General features: G+C 41.8%; 1 protein-coding gene across 1 annotated transcript; it reads right to left on the bottom strand.

The window, feature by feature from the left end:
• Window positions 1-78: 78 nt before the first annotated feature.
• Ywhab (tyrosine 3-monooxygenase/tryptophan 5-monooxygenase activation protein beta) lies at window positions 79-23,133 on the bottom strand. Its single transcript, XM_048440988.3, has 6 exons — window positions 22,953-23,133; window positions 7,210-7,511; window positions 4,956-5,079; window positions 3,419-3,582; window positions 2,424-2,519; window positions 79-1,963 (listed from the first exon to the last, which is right to left on the bottom strand). Exons 2-6 carry the CDS (start codon window positions 7,507-7,509, stop codon window positions 1,907-1,909), a joined length of 741 nt encoding a protein of 246 aa, XP_048296945.1. The 5' UTR covers window positions 7,510-7,511; window positions 22,953-23,133; the 3' UTR covers window positions 79-1,906.
• Between the last annotated feature and the right edge of the window lie 707 nt (window positions 23,134-23,840).

The following is a 23,840-nucleotide window of genomic DNA, read 5'->3' on the forward strand; positions in this document are numbered from 1 at the left end:
AAAAAAAGCCCAAAACAGGTATGCTCAGAATAGCCCTGAGAGTGACAGACAGTGGTGACACATCAATCCACAGGCAACTAACTGATAAAACGTTTTATTTCACTTTTGAGTTTTTACATTTTCCTGATTACTCCGTGGAAGGTGAAACTAGAATGTTTAAAAGACACACACAAATCTAGCACATCAGTAACTGGGGTTTTTCTTTTTCTTTTGCTGTACTATTATCACAGCCACAGGTGTGCTCGCTAGGCAAATATAACCACCACAGAAGCAAACGTTAGGCAGAATACTGGTAAGGAAAAAAAAAAGAGCAAAGAGCTACCAGATACACAGACAGGCTTGGTTCCACACCCACTACCGCATCGTCAAGCGCCAAGATTAACTGCAAATTTTTGTTCAGCTAGAAACAAGGGATTTTTTTGGTGGTTTTTATTTTTTTATTTTTTTTAAATTTTTTTATTGGTTTTAAATCAGTGCATGAATTCTTTTCTCATTTCAGCAGATGGACAAACAAACGGAGTCTACAGCTACATGGAATGTCAAGGTAGGGGGTGATACTGTGAGAATGACGGGCCTGGCTGTTCTTGGTTCTCTCTACTGTAGTGTCCATGCAACTTCCCTGTGCTCTAGGGTTTTGTTTAGACATGTCTGAGAACTGAGCTGGATGAGTACACTGGGAGGATCTGGTGACAGGCACTAACAAGCATTATCAGGGCTGTTGCAATAGGGAGAAATCATGGATACTTAAAAATACTTTTTCGATTTGAGTCATGGAATGAAGAACAACTGTGCTGAGGACTGGAGCGGACAGGGTGGCGGTGCGGGCAGGGCTTCTTTTCCAGCACCCCGCAGCAAGGCTTGCTCACCACTATGTTCAGTGCCTCGCCCCTGTCTGGACAGTAATGACAAACAAAGGCTTCCAAAAGAAAGCACACAAGGAAGCAGAAAGCTGTGAATTTAAAGACGAAAAGAATCAAAGTCAGCAGTCAGGACGGAAAGAATGTTAAATCTCAAAGTTCCCACCCTCCAAGCTAGGAAGAACCCCAAGACTCTGAGTACTCCTCAGGTGAGAGACCATCTCCACAGAACATTAACCTTAAGGGAATTACCCAGCAAACTCATATGGCCATTCAGAAGATACACCACTCTTTTTTCTCTCCTTTAGCTAGGGGGTAACAGAAATAGCACTCTATTTTCACAAGTTGCTAATCAGGAACACACTGCTATAGTAAAGGGGTTTAGTCACATAAGTGTATGCGCATGGGACCTTTTTTGTGGTATCACAGCCCAATTATCAGCCAAAGAACTTCACTTTCAGGTTTTGAGTGTCCTCAGGAGAAGACATTGCAGATATTTGTGGTCATGAACTTTTGAGTGGCAACAGCCCATACTGATCAAGTGTCAATAAGCCCTCAACCAGAGGCAGAATTACCAAACTCGGGATGCCAATGGTAAGCATCGCACCCTAAGTCGGGCATCATAACAGAATCTCTAGAACTTTCTGTACAACTTTACAACAGAATTGTAATTTCAGTAACTATTTGGATATCAGATTAAACTTTCTAAAAAGTTATACATAATTCAGGTCTATTTTTCCTACCAGTAAGAGCTCTGCTAAGTTACAAAACCCCATAATCACAGTGTTCAGTTTGTAAAAATTAAACACACAATAATCCTTGTCAATGTTGATCAAAGTCAAGATTTCAGAAATGCCGTGGCATTTAAGGAACCAGTTTGAGTTTTAGGTACAAATACCAGCTGTTTATCCCAGGGACCATTTTTGCTAGGCTTAGGCTGTGAAAAATCGAAAGTCAACATCCGATTTTTTTGTTTTTGTTTATCGCACAAAGGGCTATAATGTGGAGGATACAGAGTGACACCAGACAGATCACAAAACATGACAACATTAGTTCTCGCCCTCTCCAGCATCTCCCTCATCTCCCTGGTTTTCTGACGTCCATAGCTGCAAGAGAAAAGGAAACAGAAAGCTATAATAAAAGATAATTTAAAATTTTCTTCAAGATGTGGCTCAGCATATTTTACCTCAACTATTACATTTTTCTCCCAATTCATTTTACATATATGGGTGTTTTGGCTGCATATATGCCTGTGCATCATTTATATGCCTACTGCCCTAGGAGGTCAAAAGAGGGCACCATGCCCCCTAGAATTGGAATACAAATGGTTGTGAGCTGCTATGAGACTGCTGGGAACCTGGGTCCTCTGGAAGAACAGGTTGAGAACCACAGCCCTATTTCCAGGTCCCTCACTCAACTACTCAAAATTCCTCATTACTACAATGACTGCAGCAGTAAGGTATAGGTTAACTTAACAATGTAAACTGTACTCAACAGAGTTCACAGACCCCTCTTAAATTTCGGATAACAGTGGATTAGTAGGAGAACAGCCTCCAGAGTACTTACAGTGAGATTGTCCCTGAGCAGCTGCATGATCAGGGTGCTATCTTTGTAAGACTCTTCATTCAGTGTATCCAATTCAGCAATTGCTTCATCAAATGCCTAAAACAAAGAACAATTAGGAAGATCTGGACATTCTCAGCGTTAGTGCTACCCTTCCTGCAGGTAAGAGGATGGGAACCGCCCTGATCTCTCACACCTGCCAGCTGTTTCAAATGTATAAACACATATAAAGCATCAACCAGCAATGATAAGCAGTGTTACTGTTAGCACATTTAGTCTATAAGCTCACTCAAGTTTTTAACTGCTAAAGTGGTTTCTATTTTTGTTTAAAATAAAAAGGCCTGAACACAAAGGTCAAAGGGGAGAACAGCAAAGCTCACCTCAGTAAGCTTGATTTATCTCAGGGGTTCAAGTTGTAGAAATCACTGCAGGCACCCTTTCCAAATTAAAGCTTCATGCATAGGAGAGAAAGCTCCCCAAAGACCGGAAGTAATATAGCACAAACAAAATGGGATCTCAGGTTGGACAGCAGTGGCATATGCCTTTAATCCCAGTACTCGGGAGGCAGAGGCAGACGGATCTCTGTGAGTTCGAGGCCAGCCTGGTCTACAGAGCAAGTTCCAGGACAGGCTCCAAAGCTACAGAGAAACCCTGTCTCAAAAAACAAAACAAAACAAAACAAAACAAAACACACACACACACACACACACACACACAAAATGGGTTCTCATTTCTTTCATTATGTCTTTCCTATCTTGGCACAAAGATGGCAATGCCCAAAGCTTGTTGAGAACCACCACTTTACCTTGAAGGTTCTACCAAAGACCCCAATAGTAATCAGACAAAGCAAAACAAAAGTTAACATATATTCACATAAAAGTACCAAGTAACAGTTCTGTATTTATTTTCTAAAACCCCACTCCCCAGAAAATGTTTAAAAATTCAAGGCAGTGAGGACTGTTCATAAAATAGAAGGAAGTTCTTGGAAATAGCCTCACCGTTTTGGCGAGGCTGCAGGCCTTTTCAGGAGAGTTTAGAATCTCATAGTAAAAGACTGAGAAATTCAGAGCCAGGCCAAGTCGAATTGGGTGTGTAGGCTGCATTTCTTTCTTACTAATTTCAAACGCTTCTTGGTAAGCCTGCTGAGAGTTCGACACAGTGGCTAGAAAGAAGATAAAAAGGGTTAGCTTTTTGTATAAGCTGTATCACACATGGGATCCACTACAAGTTACTTTAGTACAGAAGGCTAAAGCAAATGAGCTATTAAAATAAAGGTCAATGTTTTCATTATTCAACTTAAATATTTGTTAAATGTTTATGATAAGCACAATATTAAATACTTTGGAAGAAAACAGACAATTATGATGAAGTCTATTAAAGCAGCCAAGAAATACAGACAAAGCCTTTCATAAGACTAATTGTGGAAAATATATTCTAGTGAAAAAAAAAATGAAGTTTAAGGTCAGCAAAAGCAAGCCCAAATTCTCAACTTAACTCACCCAGTATATGGACTAGAGTAAGCAAAAAGTCGGTACATGAACTCTGGTTTCTTTTTCTTTTTTTAAATATTTATTTATTTATTATGCATACAATAGTCTATCTGCGTGTCTGCCTGCAGGCCAGAAGAGGGCACCAGACCTCATTACAGATGGCTGTGAGCCACTATGTGGTTGCTGGGAATTGAACTCAGGACCTTTGGAAGAGCAGGCAATGAATGCTCTTACCACTGAGTCATTTCTCCAGCCCCAAACTCTGGTTACTTTTATTGGAAAAATATGAGACTCACACCCAAATTCAAAGTGCGAAGAGGATAATGGAACCCCAATTACTTGGCACACAGCAATCAATAAAGCAGCTAAATCACATCACAGTAAGCCATATTCTGAAAGAAATGCATCCCTGTGGTGGTCTCACACGGTAGGTAGTCTTGCTCATCTGTGGATACCCGAAACTAGAGAGTGCTGAAACCTATCAGACGTGCTCAAGGTAACTCCACAGAAATTAACAGAACAGCTCTACCAATCCATTGAAACCACTGTAATGTAAGCTTGTACTCTGGAAATCAGAACATGACTTGAACATAAGCAGTACCATACTAGAAGAGTCAATCAAGTAACCAATATGGCAACTAGGTAAGTAATAGGTAGCTAGCCCATACAGGGTAACTCGGGGCAAAATTTATGATTCATATATCTTTGGAATTTTCCACTTAGACTTCAGACTACAGTTGTAGTAATTAAAGCTGGGTAAAGCAAAGTCATGATCAAGGTGAACTACTGTATTTTCCAGTTTTACCTATAAAAAGAGAATCATCAATTGTTAGGTAAGAGGTCACCAAAGACATACATACCGAACTTCTAATACCCGTCACATCTGTCTATTATATAAAGAGATTTGCTAATTCCATGACCCCATGCATGACAAATCTGTGACATCTGAAATTCTCATTATTGTGATCTTAGTATATATAGTAAAAATGAGTTTCATTATAAAACATTAGCCCTCCTGACTATATTTTTTTAAAACTTTACTTACTTTGTTTATTGTCTCCAGATGCAACCTCAGAGAGATACCTAAAATAGTCTCCTTTCATTTTTAAGTAGAACACCTTGCTTTCTGGCTGTGTAGCATTGGGAATGAGATATTTGTCCAACAGCTCCTAAAAAGTGATTCACATTAAGAATTTTGAATTGCTTCTGAGATGTTAAAATTACATTTGAGATTCAAGATATGCACTACCACTACTGATTTTTCTGAAGACTAAAAACAAAAAATTCTAAACAAAGAGAAAAACTCAACCAATTTTCATTCAAGCTGCTAAATAGTGTTTAGCCAAGTCCTAAGAGCAGACCCCTGCACTCTTGAGTTAAAAGCCCCTCTGACACTGTAAGAGCTGGTTATAATGCAGCCACTACAGTGGAATGCGATGTAAAAAGGATGGCACAGAACTACACTGCTAACACAAATCTAAAGGGAAAGGACTATCAACAAAAGCATCACTTTAATATTAAAATAGGCATGGGTGCATGCACACAAAACACGGGGAAAGCCTTGGAGGAGCCCATTAATAATGCTTCTCTGGATAATAACACTAGAACGAATTTTTACTCTGTAACTCCCTGTCTTTCTTAAAAACAAACAAAACCCCCATTTACACTTGTATTACTTCTGTAATTGTGAGTGTGTGTGGGTCTTTCCATTTGGAGAAGCCAAAAAAAAAAAAAAAAAAAAAAAAAAACAAAGCAGCAATAGAACAAAACAGCCAAGAACTAAGTTTAAAATTCATCTGACCTGGGAAGAAAACCTTCTGATGCTTACTGTGTTTCCACACGACCCTGGAAAGACTTAGGACCCCAAGCCTCAGAGTCCTTGGCTGTACAGTGGGGAGGGGAAAGGAGACCAGCATGGCCACCTTCTAAGGCAGTTATAAGGACAAGCAAGGTAACGTACATTTAGTGCTTAACACGCTGCTTGGCACGTAGTAAGCACTCAGAGAGTCTAGTTCTATTATTAATAACAAATTCCTTTAAACATTTATGCTTACAACAAAAGTGGTTCTGAAGGAGTCCAAGCTTCGTATACAGAGCAATATTTTCGAAGAGTTGTTTTAGAATGTGGCATCCTGAAAAACTGGTTAAGAGGCAGTAAGTACCATGCTCTTCTTCACATTCTTTCAGATGCTCTTAAAAGCTGGTCTACATTTCAGGAATTATGGAACTCTCTTGCCTTTGGAATGCATGCCATACTTCATCTGAATACCAGATGTACCTAACATTCAGGAATTAGTGCACCATTAACAAACCCCCAAACAACCGACAGGCAACAAGTTTAACCATGAAACTCTTATCTTATACCAAGAATCTAATAAAAAGAGAGGCTCAAAGCAAAGCTCAGCCATCGAGGATTTTGTGAATCAGTCTCGGAGTATGCAAGAGGTAGCTTTAAAATACTGTGCGGACAGAGGGTGTAGCTCCTGTGGGCTAAGGGTGAGGAGTGCTGCCTGACAGCTGACAAGCTTTACATTGGTTTTCAAAAGATGTCAAGGGAAGTAATTTGCAGAGACAGACAGCAGGTAAGAAGGAAATCAGTATGTGTTAACTCCCTTTTCCCTTTAAAGCAGTCTTCAGTTAATTTTTACCTGATTTCACATAGAAAATAAACGTTCCCAGTGGGCTCCAGATATGAGGGAAAGAATATAATTATGAGGTATTCTAGGATAGGCAACCAATCCTTCCATCCAATCCCAAATGTATTAGGAAGGCTGTACCCCCTGACTGTGGTGTATATAACACACAGAAGCCCAATACCACCTTTGATTTGGCTTTACACCGTACACTGCAGGTGGCAGATGTGCCTAACCTTCAACATCAGAGTTCTACACTTTGTGAGAGCATGACCAAGGAGAGGCTGAAGGGCCTTTACACTGACATTTCTTCTTTTCTGGATGACTCACTCCCGAGACTACTAGAGCAGCCTACTAGTGAGTGCCTCTTTTTAATTACCCTCTCCATCTAGCCTCAATATCTAAAGAAAACCCGAAAGAATGTTGATGAAATGCTCCTGTTTGTTGCAGGTCTTTTTCAGAGAAGAAAAACATCTCAGAAAAGATGAACTGATCAAGAAAGAGTGATAAAAATTACATTACATCCTTTAGATAAATTACAAATGGTTTTCAGCTTTGGAGTATAGTGGAACACCTCCACTCTCTCCTAAGCTGTCTTTAGAGTTTGTATCTGGACCACCCGTAGAGCCTAGAGACAGATGTGAAAAGCAGAAGCGCTGCCCTCACCAGTACGTCATTGCAGATGTCCTGCAGCTCAGCCTCTATCTTCTCGCGGTACTCCTTGCCCATCTGCTGCTTCTTCTCATTCCTCTCTGTTTTCTGTTCGATGCTGGAGATGACACGCCAGGAAGAACGACGGGCACCTACCACATTCTTGTAGGCAACAGAGAGTAGATTTCTCTCTTCATTGGAGAGTTCATGTCCCTGTTCTGTTACAGCCTTCATAGCTGCAGCCATATCGTCATAGCGCTCAGCTTGCTCAGCAAGTTTGGCTTTCTGCACCAGCTCGCTTTTGTCCATGGTCATTCCTATAACACCAAGAGTACAGAGAAAGCAATGTCAGGCTTCTGACATTCTCAGAAGCGTACCCCCAATGCCATCAAGAATGTGGACCATGTACTGAATATCTACAGTCAGGACTGGGCTGAGGCCATTTTGGTCAATTGTTACCAACAATCCTACATGGTAGGAATATTCCCAATAATCCTTCCACCTTCTCAGAAAACACAACAATTAAAGAAAATGATGTGCCCAAAACAGCACAGCAAGTAGAACACAGGGAAGTCAAGGCTTTCTAGCTGGCCTGTCCAATTCCAGAGCTTGCTCACCCTTCCCAATATACAGAAACTACTTAAAAAACTATTTGCTTTTAAACATTTGCTTATGTGTGCGTGCACATGGGAGTGTGGGGAAGGGAGGACAACTGTCAGAGCTGGTTCTCTCCCTGTACCATGTGGGTTTCAGGGATGAACTTGGGTCATCAAGTTTGGGAGCAATCTCCTTTTCCTGCCAAAGTCAATCTTGACAGTCCTCCTGGCCCCTGAAACGACTGTTTTTAATTTATGCTACATACAGGTTCTTTAACTTTTTTAAAAGTGACCTTAATTTGGGGTTGGAGAGATGGCTCAGAGGTTAAGAACACTCACTTCCACCTGCTAGTCCAAAGAACCTGTATTTAATTCCCAACATCTACATGGCGGTTCAAAACTGTCTGCGTCTCCAGTTCCATGGGATCTGACCACCCCACCCCTCTTCTGGTCTCTGAAGGCACTACATGCATGCGGTACACAGACATACATATATCCACAGGCATACATATAGACACAATACCCATACACATAACATTTTATTTTTAAAAAGCAGCCTTAGCTCAACACCCAGTAATACAGAAGCCCCTTCTCACTGTCCACTTCCCAGCATCCCACTGCAGCTAAGAGTCAAACAGCAAGTACTTCTGCTGATGAGATGTCAGCAGAAATGAGATTCTCCAGGCCCAAACTGTGAACACACTAAGTATAGGTCCCCAGACCCTCTTCAGTTACAGCAGTCACCTAAAAGTCCATGGATTCTAACATGGACAGTCTTGAAAGGGTGATCTTCTACTAGCCCAAGTTCCTGAGTGACTCTGCTACACTGCACATGCAGTACAAAAAAGAACTTTTGGGAGGAAAGATGGTTCATCAGTTAAGAGCACCGGCTGCTCTTTTAGATGACTTGGGTTTAATTCCCAGCACATACACAGTAGCTCACAACCATCTACAACTCTAATTCCAAGGGATACAATGCCCACTGTGGGCAACAGGAACACACAAGTGGTGCACAGATACACATGCAGGTATACATACATACCTATATACATAAAAATAAATCTGAAATCAAATGTAGCCGTTCTTGGTTTGGGACTATTTTAAGATTCTTTGACATTGTTACAGAGTTCTTTGAGATTAAAAACCATCATATCACCTTAGACTAAATATTTGTCTTTAAAAAAGAAAACCGATACTCATTTATCTATCAGTTTCTAAAACTTTCAATTATACATACAAAGAAACAGGAAAACACATTAAAATAAAGGTCCCGATGCCTGTTGCTTATGTAACTCTAGACTTATATAACATGGATTTTGGAGCAGCTAGGCCAATCTCAACAGGAAATGGGTTACACAACATCTAGTAGTTTGGAGGAAAGCACAGACAAGGAAAAATGAAACAGTTCCTCTTTCTCCATCGACAGTGACATCCACCTGTACATAGGTCATTACCTCTAGCTAGTTCACATCTCTGATATCAGGCCCATCCTCTGAAATTCCCAGCAAAGACACTTCCTGATTAAAAGTTTCCACAGTCCCTTGCCATGGGCACTTGAAACAGTGAAAAGAGTAGCAACTGACAGCAAGCCCCTCTTCTCACAACATGTCCTTCATCAAAACAGCTATCTTCATGTCTGCTTTTCTGTCTTCTCACTAGGCCATGGGTCTCCTTCACATGGCTCCTACGTTGACCTTCCCAAGATGCTCCAATAGTCACTGGCCACTAGAAAATGTAATTTAGTGCCACCCTTTGAAACCATGATATTTTGAATATTTAAAAATGTTAGTTTCACTTGTCTTTTGGTACCTATCTTTTTAAAGCTGGCTGGGCTTGAATTCAGGATTGCATGGGTCTTCCATTCCAGCAATGTCCCGTTTAGTTAGTTCATCACTTGAGTATAAACCCTAGTTGGCTTGCTTTCAAAGGCCTTCAGAACATGGCCTGTGAGGTTTTCTGATCCACTGATCTTCAACAGGTATCTTGTCTCAGGTACATATTCCCAAATACCCTGTAAGCACCTTGCTCAAACATGCAGGTCTCTTTGTCTAGACTGCTCCGCTGGATATTTTGCTTCCTGCCTATACAAACTCTATCCACCTGTCTAGGGCTACACAGTCCATGCTGGTCTACGATACAGGACTCTCAATACACATGGAACCTGCTATACAGTAGTCTTGGTCTATGGTAGACTACTTGGTTTCCCCACACATTATTCTCAAAGGAAGGATTCACATGTAATGCCTTAACTGCTCAAATAAGCATCTGTTAAGTTTTTGAACACACATGACTAGGAGAACAAAGAACACACAGAAAGACAACAGGCACCACACGTCAAAGCACATTCGGCTATCACACAGAAAAGAATCCTGTTAAACTCAAGCCTTACAGTTTACAAAGCAGACAATGGAATCTCCCTTGGCAGAACTGCTGTGAACACCAGGAACAGGGCATTAAAGAATAACAGATATGAGATCTTTCTAAGAAATACATGTTGCACAAACAAATCTGAAGATTCTTAGTTCTTCCCAAGTGTACATATATCATTTTTTAACCCAAAGTGTGAGCTTTTTAAAACTTTTAAAAAAATACATAATTTCAAAAAATGTTAAGGGTGTTAGCTCAGTGAAGGAATACCTGCTTTGTACGTACTAGGCCTTGGGTTCAACCCCCAGTATCAAAACAATAAACAAAAAAACCAGGAAGGAGGAAGTGAGTCTGGGTTGAACTCTGCACAGAAAGCAGTTGTAAGTTAGCGTGAGACTCACTCTCTCAGTGAGTTAAAAAATGGACATACATGTTAACAGTGATGTTTTGGCGATTGCCAATCAAACTTTTCTGGAATTAGTAGGCAGTAGCAGCTTATCAGAAGGGCATGCATTTCTTCTGAGACTTTCAATGAGGGTCACAGCCTTTATTTGCTTTCTACCAGGACAGGCGGCTCCCCAGAGGCCATTCTAGATTGGCAGTGAGCCAGTAAGAAGGCACTGACATGCATGAGAACAAAAGTTCTCAGAACACCCACATGGTAACGATGGGTGTCAATCTGTCTGTTCTAGGCCACTGGAATCATCAAGATACAGGACTGGCAGGCATTTGCTAATAAATGTAACAAAATGCTTAGTGACATATTGGAAACAATTCAAATACCCAACAGTAGAGAGATGCTTAATAAAGAAGAGTCAACAGTACAGACTGCAGGAGCCTCACAAGAAAGTTGTACAGAAAGATAAATTTAAGATGTACAGGGCTGTGCACGAAGGGATACACAGTACTTCCCTAAAATGTTCCTAAAGAGCATACACACGATTAGAAAAGTCAACACAAAATGGCCAAGGGTAGTCAGGCAGTGGTAGTCCTAGCACTTGGAAGGCAGAGTCAGGGAGAGCTCTGTGAGTTCGAAGCCAGCCTGGATGCAAGTTCTAGGTCAGAGCTGTTACCCCGAGAAACCCTGTCTCAAAACACCAAAAGAAAAAAAGGAGGGGAGGGTGGCACTAAGGGTAGTAATTTCAGTGTCATCTCTAGGTGGCAAATTTTTATAATCTTTATTTTTTTCATTTATTTTATTTATTAAAAATTTCCACCTCCTCCCCACCTCCCATTTCCCCCCCACTCCCTCTCCCTCTCTAGTCCTAAGAGCAGTCAGGGTTCCCTGCCCCGTGGGAAGTTCAAGGTCCTTCCACCTCCATCCAGGTCTAGGAAGGTGAGCATCCAAACAAACTAGGCTCCCACAAAGCCAGTCCATGCAGTAGAATCAAAACCCAGTGCCATTGTCCTTGGCTTCTCCTTATTTTTAAAACTGACTTTTCTTTCTTTTGAAGATAGGGTCTGAAACTCGCAATGTGTCTCAGCCTCCCAAGTGCTCACATTACAGACGTGTGCCAACATACCTGACTATCTCCTACTTTTAAAATCATTTTATCCCATGTCTCAGTCACAACACAGACAGACCAGACGAGGCCCAGGACCTGGAACTCTAAGACCCCGTCCACTCCCACTGTTGAGGGTTTGAGGTGCCTATGGGTATGTTTGTGACAGAACACAGCCTGTGATAGGTACTAGAGGAACAGCCTGTTTTGTCTTATAATAATAAAAAGCTTTAAAAAAAACAAGCTACTGGGAGTGGTGGTTGTAAAGCAGAGGTTTAGCACACTTCTTACTCGTTCAGAGGACTTAGCTTGAGTTACTCTATCCAGTGGCTCACAACTGCCTTGAGCTCCTGCTCCAGGGGATTAGATACTGTCTTCTAACCTCTGTGGGCAAACCTCCAACTCCATAATTTTCTGAGGAAGAAACAGTATTGGGGAATCCACGAGAGACTTGGCACACTGGCTAAGTCATTACTTGCAACCCTTGTTGGTGTTTTCAGACAGGTTCTCACAAAGTAAGCCTACAGTAGCCTGGAATTCTACATCTTCCTGCCTACCTCCCCAGTGCTGGGATCACAAGAACATTTCGAAATGCAATACTAAGTTACTACAAAAGAAGAGCTAGCTCAGCTAACCAATGCTCTAAGAGTACATGTAAGCCAATCTCATTCCTCTGGCTAATGCTTTTCCTAAGGGACATTTTCTAGTTTCTAGGTCAGTCAAAATTTAGAGAAGTCATTTCAGAGTGGTCAAACAAACAGACGATCACTACACTCATCTATATATTCTTTTAAAAAGTTACTACAAAGAAAGAAAAGTTAAATATGGGAACCAGTTTTTAGAAGCATTAACTATATTTTCAAAAAAAGAGAACACTTTCAATTGTAAAAGAGTAAGTTTGACAAGTGGTGCTGGTATAACTGGATATCAACATGTAGAAGAATGAAAATAGACCCATATCTATCACCACGCACAAAACTCAAGTCTAAATGGATCAAAGACCTCAACATAAAGCCAGCCACACTGAACCTTATAGAAGAGAAAGTGGGAAGTACACTTGAACGCATCGGCACAGGGAACTACTTCCTAAATATAACCCCAGCAGCACAGACACTGAGAGAAACAATTAATAAATGGGACCTCCTGAAACTGAAAAGCTTCTGTAAAGCAAAGGACATGGTCAACAAGACGAAACGACAGCCTACAGAATGGGAAAAGATCTTCACTAACCCCACATCAGACAGAGGTCTGATCTCCAAAATATACAAAGAACTCAAAAAATTAGACACCAAAAGAGCACATAATCCAACGAAAAATGGAGTACAGACCTAAACAGAGAACTATCAACAGAGGAATCTAAAATGGCTGAAAGACACTTAAGGAAATGTTCAACATCCTTAGTCATTAGAGAAATGCAAATCAAAACAACTCTGAGATTCCATCTTACACCTGAAAGAATGGCCAGGATAAAAAACACTGATGACAACTTATGCTGGAGAGGTTGTGGGGAAACACTTCTGCATTGGTGGTGGGAATGCAAGCTGGTACAACCCCTTTGGATGTCAGTGTGGTGATTTCTCAGAAAATTAGGAAACAACCTTCCTCAAGACCCAGTAATACCGCTTTTGGGTATATATCCAAAGAATGCTTAATCATGCCACAAGGACATGTGTTCAACTATGTTCATAGCAGCATTGTTTGTCATACCTAGAACCTGGAAACAACCTAAATGCCCCTCAACCGAAGGATGGATAAGGAAAATGTGGTACATTTACACAATGAAGTACTACACAGAAGAAAAAAATAACGACATCTTGAATTTTGCAGGAAAATGGATGGAGCTAGAAAACATTATTTTGAGTGAGGTAACCCAGACACAGAAAGACAATTATCATATGTACTCATTCATAGGTGGCTTTTAAACATAAAGCAAAGAAGACCAGCCTACAAACCACAATCCCAGAGAATTTAGACAACAATGAGGACACTAAGAGAGACTTACATAGGTCTAATCTACATGGGAAGTAGAAAGTAGAAAAAGACATGATCTCCTGAGTAAATTGGAAGCATGGGAACCTTGGGGGAAGGTTGAAGGGGGGAGGGAAGATTCAGGGAGGCAAGCAGAGAAAAATGTATAGCTCAATAAAAATCAATTAAAAAAGAGAGTAAGTTTGAGTGTAATAACTTGTTAAAAATTTAAAATGTGAGCCGGGTGATGGTGAAACACGCCTTTAATTCAGCACTTGGGAGGTAGAGGCAGGTAGATAGATCTCTGTGAGTTCAAGGCCAGCCTCATCTATAGAGTGAGCTCCAGGCTATCCAGGACTGTTTCATAGAGAAACTATTGTCAAAAAAGAAAACAAACAAACAAATATTTTAAAATGTGGATCCATTAACTACTACATGTCAAGAATCACCTGACTTTATAGAAAACATGATTCTCTTTTCAGGAAAGCCTTACATAGAACCAGTAGGAAACTATATAAAGCAATGAAGTGATTTTCTCACACTCTAATACCTGTTTCTGCAGTGTTAAAATAAACATTAACAACAGACAAAGAGTATAATACACACAGATGCTTAGACAGTGCTCAGAGTGAGGGTTCACGGACAAGTAAGTAATTCTGACTCTTCAGGTACTTCACAAAAATGCTACAGTTCAGAGCTGGAACACCTGCAGAAGTGACCAGTATGTCCAAGAATTCTTTGGAAAATTCACTCAGAGTTGAAAAGAACTCCCAGCAGAGTGCCCCATCCCATACTCAAGCTAAACTATGTCAAAAATACAAGGCAGCACATCTGAATCTCCTTGGAGAGTCAACCAACTACACTCAGAGGGAAGAGGTTAAAGGGATGTGAATTCTGGAACTGGAATGAAGGCCGAGAAGCTAAAGCACATACTGCTCTTACAAGGAATTGGTCTGACTTCCAGAATTCATTTCTGGAGCTCACTCACAGCTCCTGCCTGTCACTCCAACTCCAGGAACCTGATGCCTCTGGCGTCCTTGGGATGGGATGCCATGCGTATCACTAGAACACACACACACACACACACACACACACACGACAGACAGGTAGATTATCTTTTTAAAAACATGGGTGTTCTAGCTCCTTTTTATGAGATGGTAGGGAAGAATAAGGAGTTCCAGGCTGAGTGTGACTGGGTGGGGCTGCACCAACCGCAGCAGCCCCAGCACCATAAAGCAGATCACAGCTGAAGAAAAGCTAGCATGCCAAGCTACCTACCCTGGAAGGAAGGGAGAAGTCGGGGTCAGTTGGTGGGTGGTGTTATCCTGAAACAAATGAAGCACTCCTGGCTCTCAAAGGAAACTACTCATGAACACACCTCCTCCAAAATGTCTCTGTGCCATTCCACGCACAAAATGTAGCCTTGTAAAACTTTAATTTCATTCAAATATGTACAGATTATTTGCTGGAAACTGAAACAGCATATCTGAAACACAAGAGTTCTATGTTCAGCAAACACTGATTGTGAAGAAAAAAACAAAGTCCCTTCTTCCATAGCAGTTGTGGAATTTTGTTGTTGTTTGCTTTGAGATGGTCTCAGGTAGCTCAGACTGATCCCAAACTCCCTATGAAACTAAGATAATGATCTTGAACTGAATTCCTGATACTCTTGCCTCCTATTCCCTGAGTGTTGGGATTACAAGCATGCCCAGGCCCCATCTTTCACATCGGTTTTCAAGTATCTTTACTAATTATGCCCAACGAACCAATACTTAACTTAAAAACCACCAATGTTGAAACACTGTCTTGAAAAACAAGCAAAACACACACCCACACCCCAAACACAATGCCCTCCCCCAAACCCAACCAACCAAGAAACCCCACCAGTGTTAAGTGGTGTGTCCCAGTGTGAATAAATCACATGCACAACAATAAACTGATCTGCTGCTATAAGTCAATAGCAATATAATATATATAATGTATATAATGTCAATCCAAAGACATATGCCAATAATGATTGATAAAGGTGCCCAATACTGATCCTATGAGCAGTCTTCAAAGGTTACCCCACCATTATAATGAAGCCACTCAACACAATACACCACTTTATCTTTCCAGACACACCTGCACATCCGTATTAACTCCTGCTGTTTTACAAAACCTAGGAAACGTTCAGCCAAGGTATCCATCTACTAGCATATTTACATGAAATGAATTTTACTCTGCTGTGAAGAAAATAACAAAATTCAGAGCAAAATGGATGAACTGCAAACTATTGCACTAAGTGAGGTAACCCAGGCTCAGACCCCAGCTCTGGTCTTGGATTTGTGTGTTTAAGTATCTGTGGAAGTCAGAAAGCTAGGAGGACCATGAGAGTGGGAGGGAAGAGACCCTAAGGGAGGAAGGGGACAAAGGTGGAACTTCTGAGGGTGGAAAGGTTTGGGAGAAATTGGAGACAAGTTTAAACTGAATAAACTTTTTCCTCCTCTGCTGCTTTTGGTCAGGTATTTTATCACGGCAACAGAAACTACAACAGGAGCAAAATCACTTTCCCATTAGATTTGAGGGCATGGATTCCACAGGAATCCAAAGCCCACTGCTAAAAGGAGGTTCTAGACCCTGGGGGGAAGCTACTACTATTGTTTTATTAAACAGACATGCTGTCAAACTACCTTCTAAATATCTATGCTTATACCAATAGATTAGCATTTATCTGAACCTTGGTCTGAAATGCTTCTTTTGCAGTGGACAGTGGATAATACAGACTTGCAACTGGTCAAAGTGCTGAAAATAAGTGACTACTGCCCGACTGGGAACACTGCAGACATGAAGAAGGGCTGAGAAATTTGTCTTCTAGACATGATGTGGTTGTTGCACTCATGACCCCCATCAGCTGTGGTTACGTGAACAAGATGGGGCCTACTAACATTCTAGAATGGATGGGGGCAAGGCAAATGAGGCCCCACATCTAGCTGAGGAGCTATTGGCAGTGAATAGCTGTTGGCATGGGTGGGGGGAGTCATTTTCTTCAGGGGTGTAGCCACTGGTTAAAAGTCATCTCTAAACCAGTAAATAACACACATCCATGGGGAGGGGAACTCCTTATTAGTAGATGTCGTATGATACCTACAGAACTTTGCACAATGTTCAAGCATTTGACTTACACATAATGAGAACTCAAACTTTTTAGCTTATGGTACTTATTTTAACTGTTCAAAAATAAATACCTCAACTCCATTTAACTAGATTTGAAAGCACATGGATGCAAACATGGTGATAATCCAAACTACTGTAGTTCTAGTTTATACTCCTGCATCGATGCTTCTAATGTTATCTGTAGGAATCAGCGGTAATAAACAGTATTTCCCATTGCCAAATAATTTTAAAGGTATAAATCATCTCTAGTCACACTACCCTAAACATACCCAGTCATTTAAAAGGAATATATTTAGTTCACAATGAACTTGTTAGGAGTCTGCAAGCACTCAAGTCAATGGCAATGACAACATATTCCACACAGAAGTTAATGGTCAAAGAGTAAGGGACACTTAATATGCACCTCATTTCTCTTAAATCTAAAGAGAACAACTCTTTAAGGATTTAAGAAGGATAGCATGTGTTAATTACTTATGCTTATTTCTAGAACATGACTCTCAGAGTTTATTGTAAACACCTTTATTGGCATCTACATGGGCTTTAAGTTTAAAGGAATCCAGACCTTTAATTATCCCTTGGATACCCAAGTGTAACATGTCCACCACACTTGAATCTCAAATCACTTGAACATTGATGAATTTTAAAAAAGTGAACAAGTTATTATTTCCTATGGACAGAAGCAGGCAGGTCACATTTGACCTATAAAATACAAACTGAATATACAGTCTACATTAGACTACTTTTTTTGGTTGCTGTCGGTCTCACTCTGTAACTTAAATTAGCTGGGAACTCACTATTCAGCCTAGCCTGGCCTCCAAGTCTCGGCAGTTCTGCTGCTTCAACCTCTTGAATGCTGGGGCTACGAGGTGTGAAGCACCACATCCAGCTGGACTTTTCAAAGTACTACCTCACCTCAAATCAAGACACAGCACTAGGCTTTTTGATTACTAATTTTTCAGCTGGCAAGCATACTTAAGAGATTCAAACTGGGGGCTGTAGACATGGCTCAGTGGTTAACAACACTGGCTGTTTTTCCAGAGGACATGGGTTCAATTCCCAGCACCCACATGGAAGCTCCCAACTGTCTGTAGTTCCAGTGGATATGACACCTTTACACAGATATACAGGCAAAACACCAATGTACATAAAATAAAAAATAAATAAAAGAGAGATTCAAACTGGATTCCAACAAGTCCCTAAAACATTTTCAAACAATATCCATACAAAAGTATCAGGTACCTATACAAAACCCAGAACAGCTAAAAGGCTAAGTAACAACACTATCATTTATGGTCTGCTGAAACGGATAAAGCACTTAGGAATTTGTATCAATTCCTACAATACTAGACACCTATGAGATAGGTGGCACCATCTCCTTTTACATATGTAAAGAATAACTTACTTAGGGTCCCACAGCTAGCTATCCATGGCAGAGCTGAGAATCTACCTCAATATCTATGTGTGGAAATCACAGGTCAATTTTTTGAGTGTCATTCTGCAGGAGCTATCCTTGCAGGGTTGGTTTTTTGTATCTGAGACAGATCTCTCTCAGACCAGCCACAGAGTCCCAGGAATTCTCCTGTCTCCACATTCCCAGAATTGGGATTATATATGCACAACACATATTTTCATGTGGATACTGAAGACCAAACACAGATCCTTATGCTTGCATAGTAAGCATTTACCAAAAAAAAGCTGTCTCCTGAGTCCGCAATATTAATTTAAAAAGTTGTTGACATTTATTTCTTTTGTGTGCACATGGAAGTCAGAAGACAATTGAGAGGGTTGGTTCTCTCTTTTACTATGTTATGTGGGTACCAGGATCAAACTTTGATGTTTCTTTCTATGATAAGGTATGACACCCAACACTTAGATGTATAACTGTGAATTGTGATGAAATCATGTAAGTTATTACAGTCGTTATACTCACTCTCACACGAGCTCTAGGGTTAAGGCTCTCCTCATGAAAACAAACAGTAACAGACCAGGCTTGTAGCTACTTTCATTTGGCTTTTCATCTGTTTGTCATGGCCATTCATAAATAACTCTTCTAGTTGAGTCTTTAAGGAAAACAATGAAATAAACAACCACAATAGGAAAACTTACATAACCAAGAACTGGCCAGAACTTGAAGGGGAAAAACATTTACCTACAATCTCCCAGAATAGCTTGTTTTTGTGAAGCCATCACTCACTTTCATCTCATTACAAGTATCAGATACACGTAACTGTCCTTCAGAGAGCAGCCTCATAAGCTCCTTTTAGCAGACATATCACAGAACAGAAAGTACTTTAAATCTGTATCTCTTCAACATTCTCCTCAGGAAAATTCCCTCTGAATCTACCTCCAACTGTTTCTCATTATGAAACACAGATCTACTAGAATCCTTTTCATGTAGTGAAGACAGATCTAAAGTTAAAGAGTCATTATGTAACTATATTCTCCTGGCCTCTAGTGTGAACTCTCATCTCCTTAGGTTAAATGGATAAAGTAGGGATCCCCTCATTTATTTATTTATTTATTTACTTACTTACTTACTTATTTATTGAGTCAGAATCTTGTTATGTAGCTCTAGATATCCCGAAACTCACTATGTAGACCACACTGTCCTCAAATTCATAAATATCAGTCTGTCCCTGCCTCCCAAGTGCTGAGATTAAAGGCAAAGTCATGCTGGGGCAACCAAGGATCTTTTAAACTTCAGTTTACAAAGAAGTTATAGTTCCTAGGGTTCCTTACCGACATAACTGCTTTTGCCTGATGCCATTTAAAGAGCAGGGAGCAGTTTTCACAGATGCAGTAATTTAGTAACTTCTCCCTACTTACAGGAAGAGATAAACTCTTTTCATTCTCCCAGACAAAATAAGAACCTAAATTACTACAAAGTGGTATAAGTAACACTAAATGATGGCTATAGTTAAAATCTAGTAAACCAGACCCTAGGGTGATTTTCTGCAGAGTACCTGACAGATTTCCTCCCTAGCAGAAAGCAAGTACCCAAACACTGGACTCTTCAGCAACTTTCACCAGCAATATTGCCCTACAAGAGAACAGCATTGTATACGCCTTTAAGAACAGATGAAATTACAGCTTCAAGCACATTAGCAGGATGCAGGTACAAAAAAGTAAGGTGGTCATGGAATACATATGTTGTTCAAATCATTACCCAGAATCAAATGACCTAACTCCTGATTTCAGCAGTTAAGTCTGTGCTACATGTATGTGTCTCCTTGAAAAAACTCTAATTTCTGCACTTTAGGGTCATCATCTATACAATGAGGCTAACAGTACTTACCTTTCATTGGCTGAAGACTAAAAAATGCTTAAAGTGCTTCACGACACGAAGCCTGGCACATACAAAGTGCTACAAGTGGGAACTAGTGTGTGATCACAGACCATTTAACTTGATGATCCTTAGAGGCTATCGATTAAGTCACAAAGCGAAGATTCTGTACGTGTCTATGTTATAGGCACATATGCAATACCTAATCTAAAAGTAGACTCATGTACATGTACTGTCAAAAATTTGATAATAACTCTAAAAGATAAAGGCTGATCAATGGCTACTATGCTACATAGGTGTTGCAAGTTCAGCTGTGCTGTGCACTGTACCCTGACTACACTAACATGTACCCTGTGTGCTGTGTTTCTCAATGGGCTAAAAGAAAAGACTTCGTTTTTCACCACAAAGAAATCATGTCTGGCAGGGCGACTGTGGTGCACACCTTTAATACCAGCACTCGGGAGGCAGAGGCAGGTGGATCTGAGTGAGTTCAAGGCCAGCCTAGTCCACAGAGTGAGTTTCAGGACAGTCAGGGACATTACACAGAGGAACCCTGTCTTGAAAAAATAAAAAGCAAAAATCATGTCTGAGGAGATAGGCTATTTAAACATTACACAATATATACATATATTTAAACATCACAGTATATATCCATTCATGTTCAATTTATTTTTTTATTAATTTTACTTGTATTAAGAAATACACATCCCAGAAACTTATTTGAATTCAGTCTGTCACCACACATCAAATGTTGTATTGCCAGCCCAGTACAGAGGTGTACACCTGTAACCCCAGCCCCTAAGGCAGAGAGAAGACTGTAGCAGTGAGCTTGAGACTAGACTGGGCCATGTAACACAGAGGTGGTGAAGAGGGAACACCATTATCATTTTACAGTATAGATGAGAAAAACTGCTATATGTAAAATTATATAATGTATCATTTTTAATAGCAAGTGAACAAAACAAGATTGTGTCTTATCAGAAAGGGAGAAAGAAGTGAACTCAGCCATTAAAATGCAACAAAACCAAAGGCTTATACTTAACAACTCAGAGTTTACAAAGGGTCTCAGACAACTGCGGAGATAGGGAAGCTAAGAACCAGAGATCAATTAACTTCTGATGATCACTGCTACGAAACAGTACAGGGAAAGAACCGAATCAAATTTACCTAACATCAACTTCAGCGCTCTGTTTTTGGATCCACAGCCAAGTGGGAAAAAAAATGCACTTTTTGCAGCAGCCCAAATCTCTGGAGACTCTGCCTAGGGAACAAGCATCATGGGAATGTGCTCGGCCTGGTTTCACACAGGCTGCCTCCCTGATCCATACAGCTCTAAGTCTAAAATGGCTTCAACACAGTACAAGCACTGCATGATGGGAAATGCACAGAAGATAACAGGGTAAGAGCCATACTCCAGGGGCTGACAGTCCATAAATACTTGCCACAGATGAGAGAGGATATTCAATCTGAAAGTAGGTGTGTGGTTTAGGCCAAATCACCTCATTTCTCATAAAGACTTCATTTGTAAGATGGTTTCTCATCTTGTTTGAAGGCAGAAGTAGGAAAATAATTTAGCAATTTGTACTGGATTTTCAGTCTTCCATTTCTAAGGCCATGTTTAAAATTCTAACTTGGGTGGGGAAGAAGAAATAACCAACATTCTCCAGCTATATGCTACTAAAAACATTGATTAAAAAAAAACTAAACTAAAAAAACTAAGAAATGAGGCTAGCTGGGTGGAGGCAGTCAAAAAGAAATCCACCAAGAGCCAAATATTTGTATAATTTCTCAGCAGCTAAATGTAAAACGCTGAGTAACTACGTGTTCAGTCCTATACACTGTATGTGTGCGGTTTCACAGAAACACCCGAGATACAGTGAGATATATAATTTTCATATTCTCCTAAGGGTTGCACCTTTGTGCATTGGCCCGTGATATCACAGACTCGTAACATCTTGCAGATTCCACCGCCCACACCAGACATGTAAAATCTGGGGTCGAATGCTATCTGGTCTTACCAGAGAGAATGTACTGAAGGTAAGGACAAGACTTATTTTTACAGAGAGGTTGGTAAATGCTCATCAACGCTGCCACCTTTGGAATCCTCCCTGCACGCAAGTTCTCCATTTGCAATAGACCCAGATGCGCTCATCTTGGAAAGAGAAGGGTCCACATCCTGCCCACTCCTTCCCCACCAACAAATTTCAAATAGTCAAAGACAAAACCAACAAACAAAAATGTATGGAGGAATTCGGGACGCAGACGCACGAGATTATGGCAGTAAAATGACGACAAACAGCACGAGAAGCCTCAATTCTCAGCCTGATCTTCCCCCGCCCCATTGGGAATCCAGTTTGAGTCAGTAAAACGATTCGGACAATTCCATTTCTAGATTCAAACCTCAACCCTGCTGTCAAGAGAATCTCGGGTCCAGCAGAGTTTCCCATACCAGCGATGATGAAACAGCTTTACTGCAAAGTGGGAGAGGGAATCGCCCCAGCTGTCGCCAAGGTTAAACCCTTACTCATCCAGGGGAGCGCAGCAGGGGGGTCGCGGCTCGGGGGGAACTCGCTCGCCTTCGGCTACATTGCAGTTTTTGAAAGCCACAAAGGAGCGAGGTTGACAGGCCCAGAGGGATGGCTCCGGGCCCGAGGGAAGCAGGCAGGGGCGGTGCCGAGCAGGGGAGCTGCCGAGGGGAGTCCGCAGCCCAGCCGTGCCCGGCCGTGCCCGGCCGCACCCCGTACGGCCCGCCGAGAGAGAAGCCCGGGCTTCCCGCGGAGGCACAGGCCCGGCCGGAAGCGGGGAGGGGCGGTGGCGAGACGGGCCGCGGCCGCCGCCCGAGAAGGGGCTTCGCGCTGGGGCCCCTGGGAGCCGCGCCGCACTCACCGTGGAGGACTGTAGGGAGCAAAGGCGCTTCCGGGAAGCTCGGAGGGCGGCGACTACGTCTTTCCCAGGCCCACTCCTCAGGCGGTGGTGGCGGCAGCGGCGGTGGCGGTGACCGTAGCTGCAGTGGTGGCGGCGGCGGCTACCCGGCTCCGGAATCGGCGGCGGCGGTGGCGGCAGCTGCACTTCCGCTCCGGCCACCACTTCCGCTCTAGCCCAAGTCCCGCCCCACCCTGAGTCGGCTCTTCATTGGATAAGCGAGGCACGGGGTTGCCCCGTCCTCCCGAGAAGGGCGGTGATAGCTGGGAGGAGGGGAAGTCACGGAGGGCTTAGAGGGAGCGGTCGTGGGAGGGCGCAGGGCCTGGGTGGGAGCGAGGAGGGGGAGGACGCAGGGAAAGGAAGTGGGGTGGGGGAGCAGGAAGAGGAGGAAGAAGAGAGGGCGGAGCTGAGGTGACGCCCCAGGACTAGGATGTGTGAGAACAGGGCGGGCTCCAGGACGGAGGGTTCAGAAGCTTGGAGCATTTTTTGGTCCAGGTTCGGGGTCATATGTTTCCACCCCACCCTGAAAATAATCCTCACGGGATCGGAGTCGCTTGCAGTTCTATTAGCTGTGCGCTAAGGGATTGCTTGTAACCGAAGGAGAACAGAAATGGCTCAGCCCTACATTTTCAGTTAATTCATATTTCAGTTCAAAAGGTACTTACTGTTCCTTTCCTAGACCGAGAAAGCTACATCAAGTGTCAGGAACAGAACATCTCCAAGGTTTTAAGAAAAACAACCCGTGTACATCCTTTCTTCGTTGAGATTCTCTGGTCCCCAAATATCGTAAGAAAGCCTCAAAGGCAGAACTCCGGTCCTCCCTAGACGGTTTTCACCGTTACCTGAATTGTA

This window comes from Myodes glareolus, chromosome 10 (genome assembly GCF_982192425.1).
Source record: "Myodes glareolus chromosome 10, mMyoGla1.1, whole genome shotgun sequence".
Taxonomy (NCBI): domain Eukaryota; kingdom Metazoa; phylum Chordata; class Mammalia; order Rodentia; family Cricetidae; genus Myodes; species Myodes glareolus.

Coding starts and splice junctions, on each gene's coding strand:
- Ywhab (XM_048440988.3), bottom strand. CDS start 7,509: ATGACCATGGACAAAAGCGAGCTGGTGCAGAAAGCCAAACTTGCTGAG. Junction 3,583..4,955: donor ATCTGGAGACAATAAACAAA/GTAAGTAAAGTT, acceptor TCTTCTTTCTAG/CCACTGTGTCGAACTCTCAG. Junction 2,520..3,418: donor CCTGCAGCCTCGCCAAAACG/GTGAGGCTATTT, acceptor TCTTTGTTTTAG/GCATTTGATGAAGCAATTGC.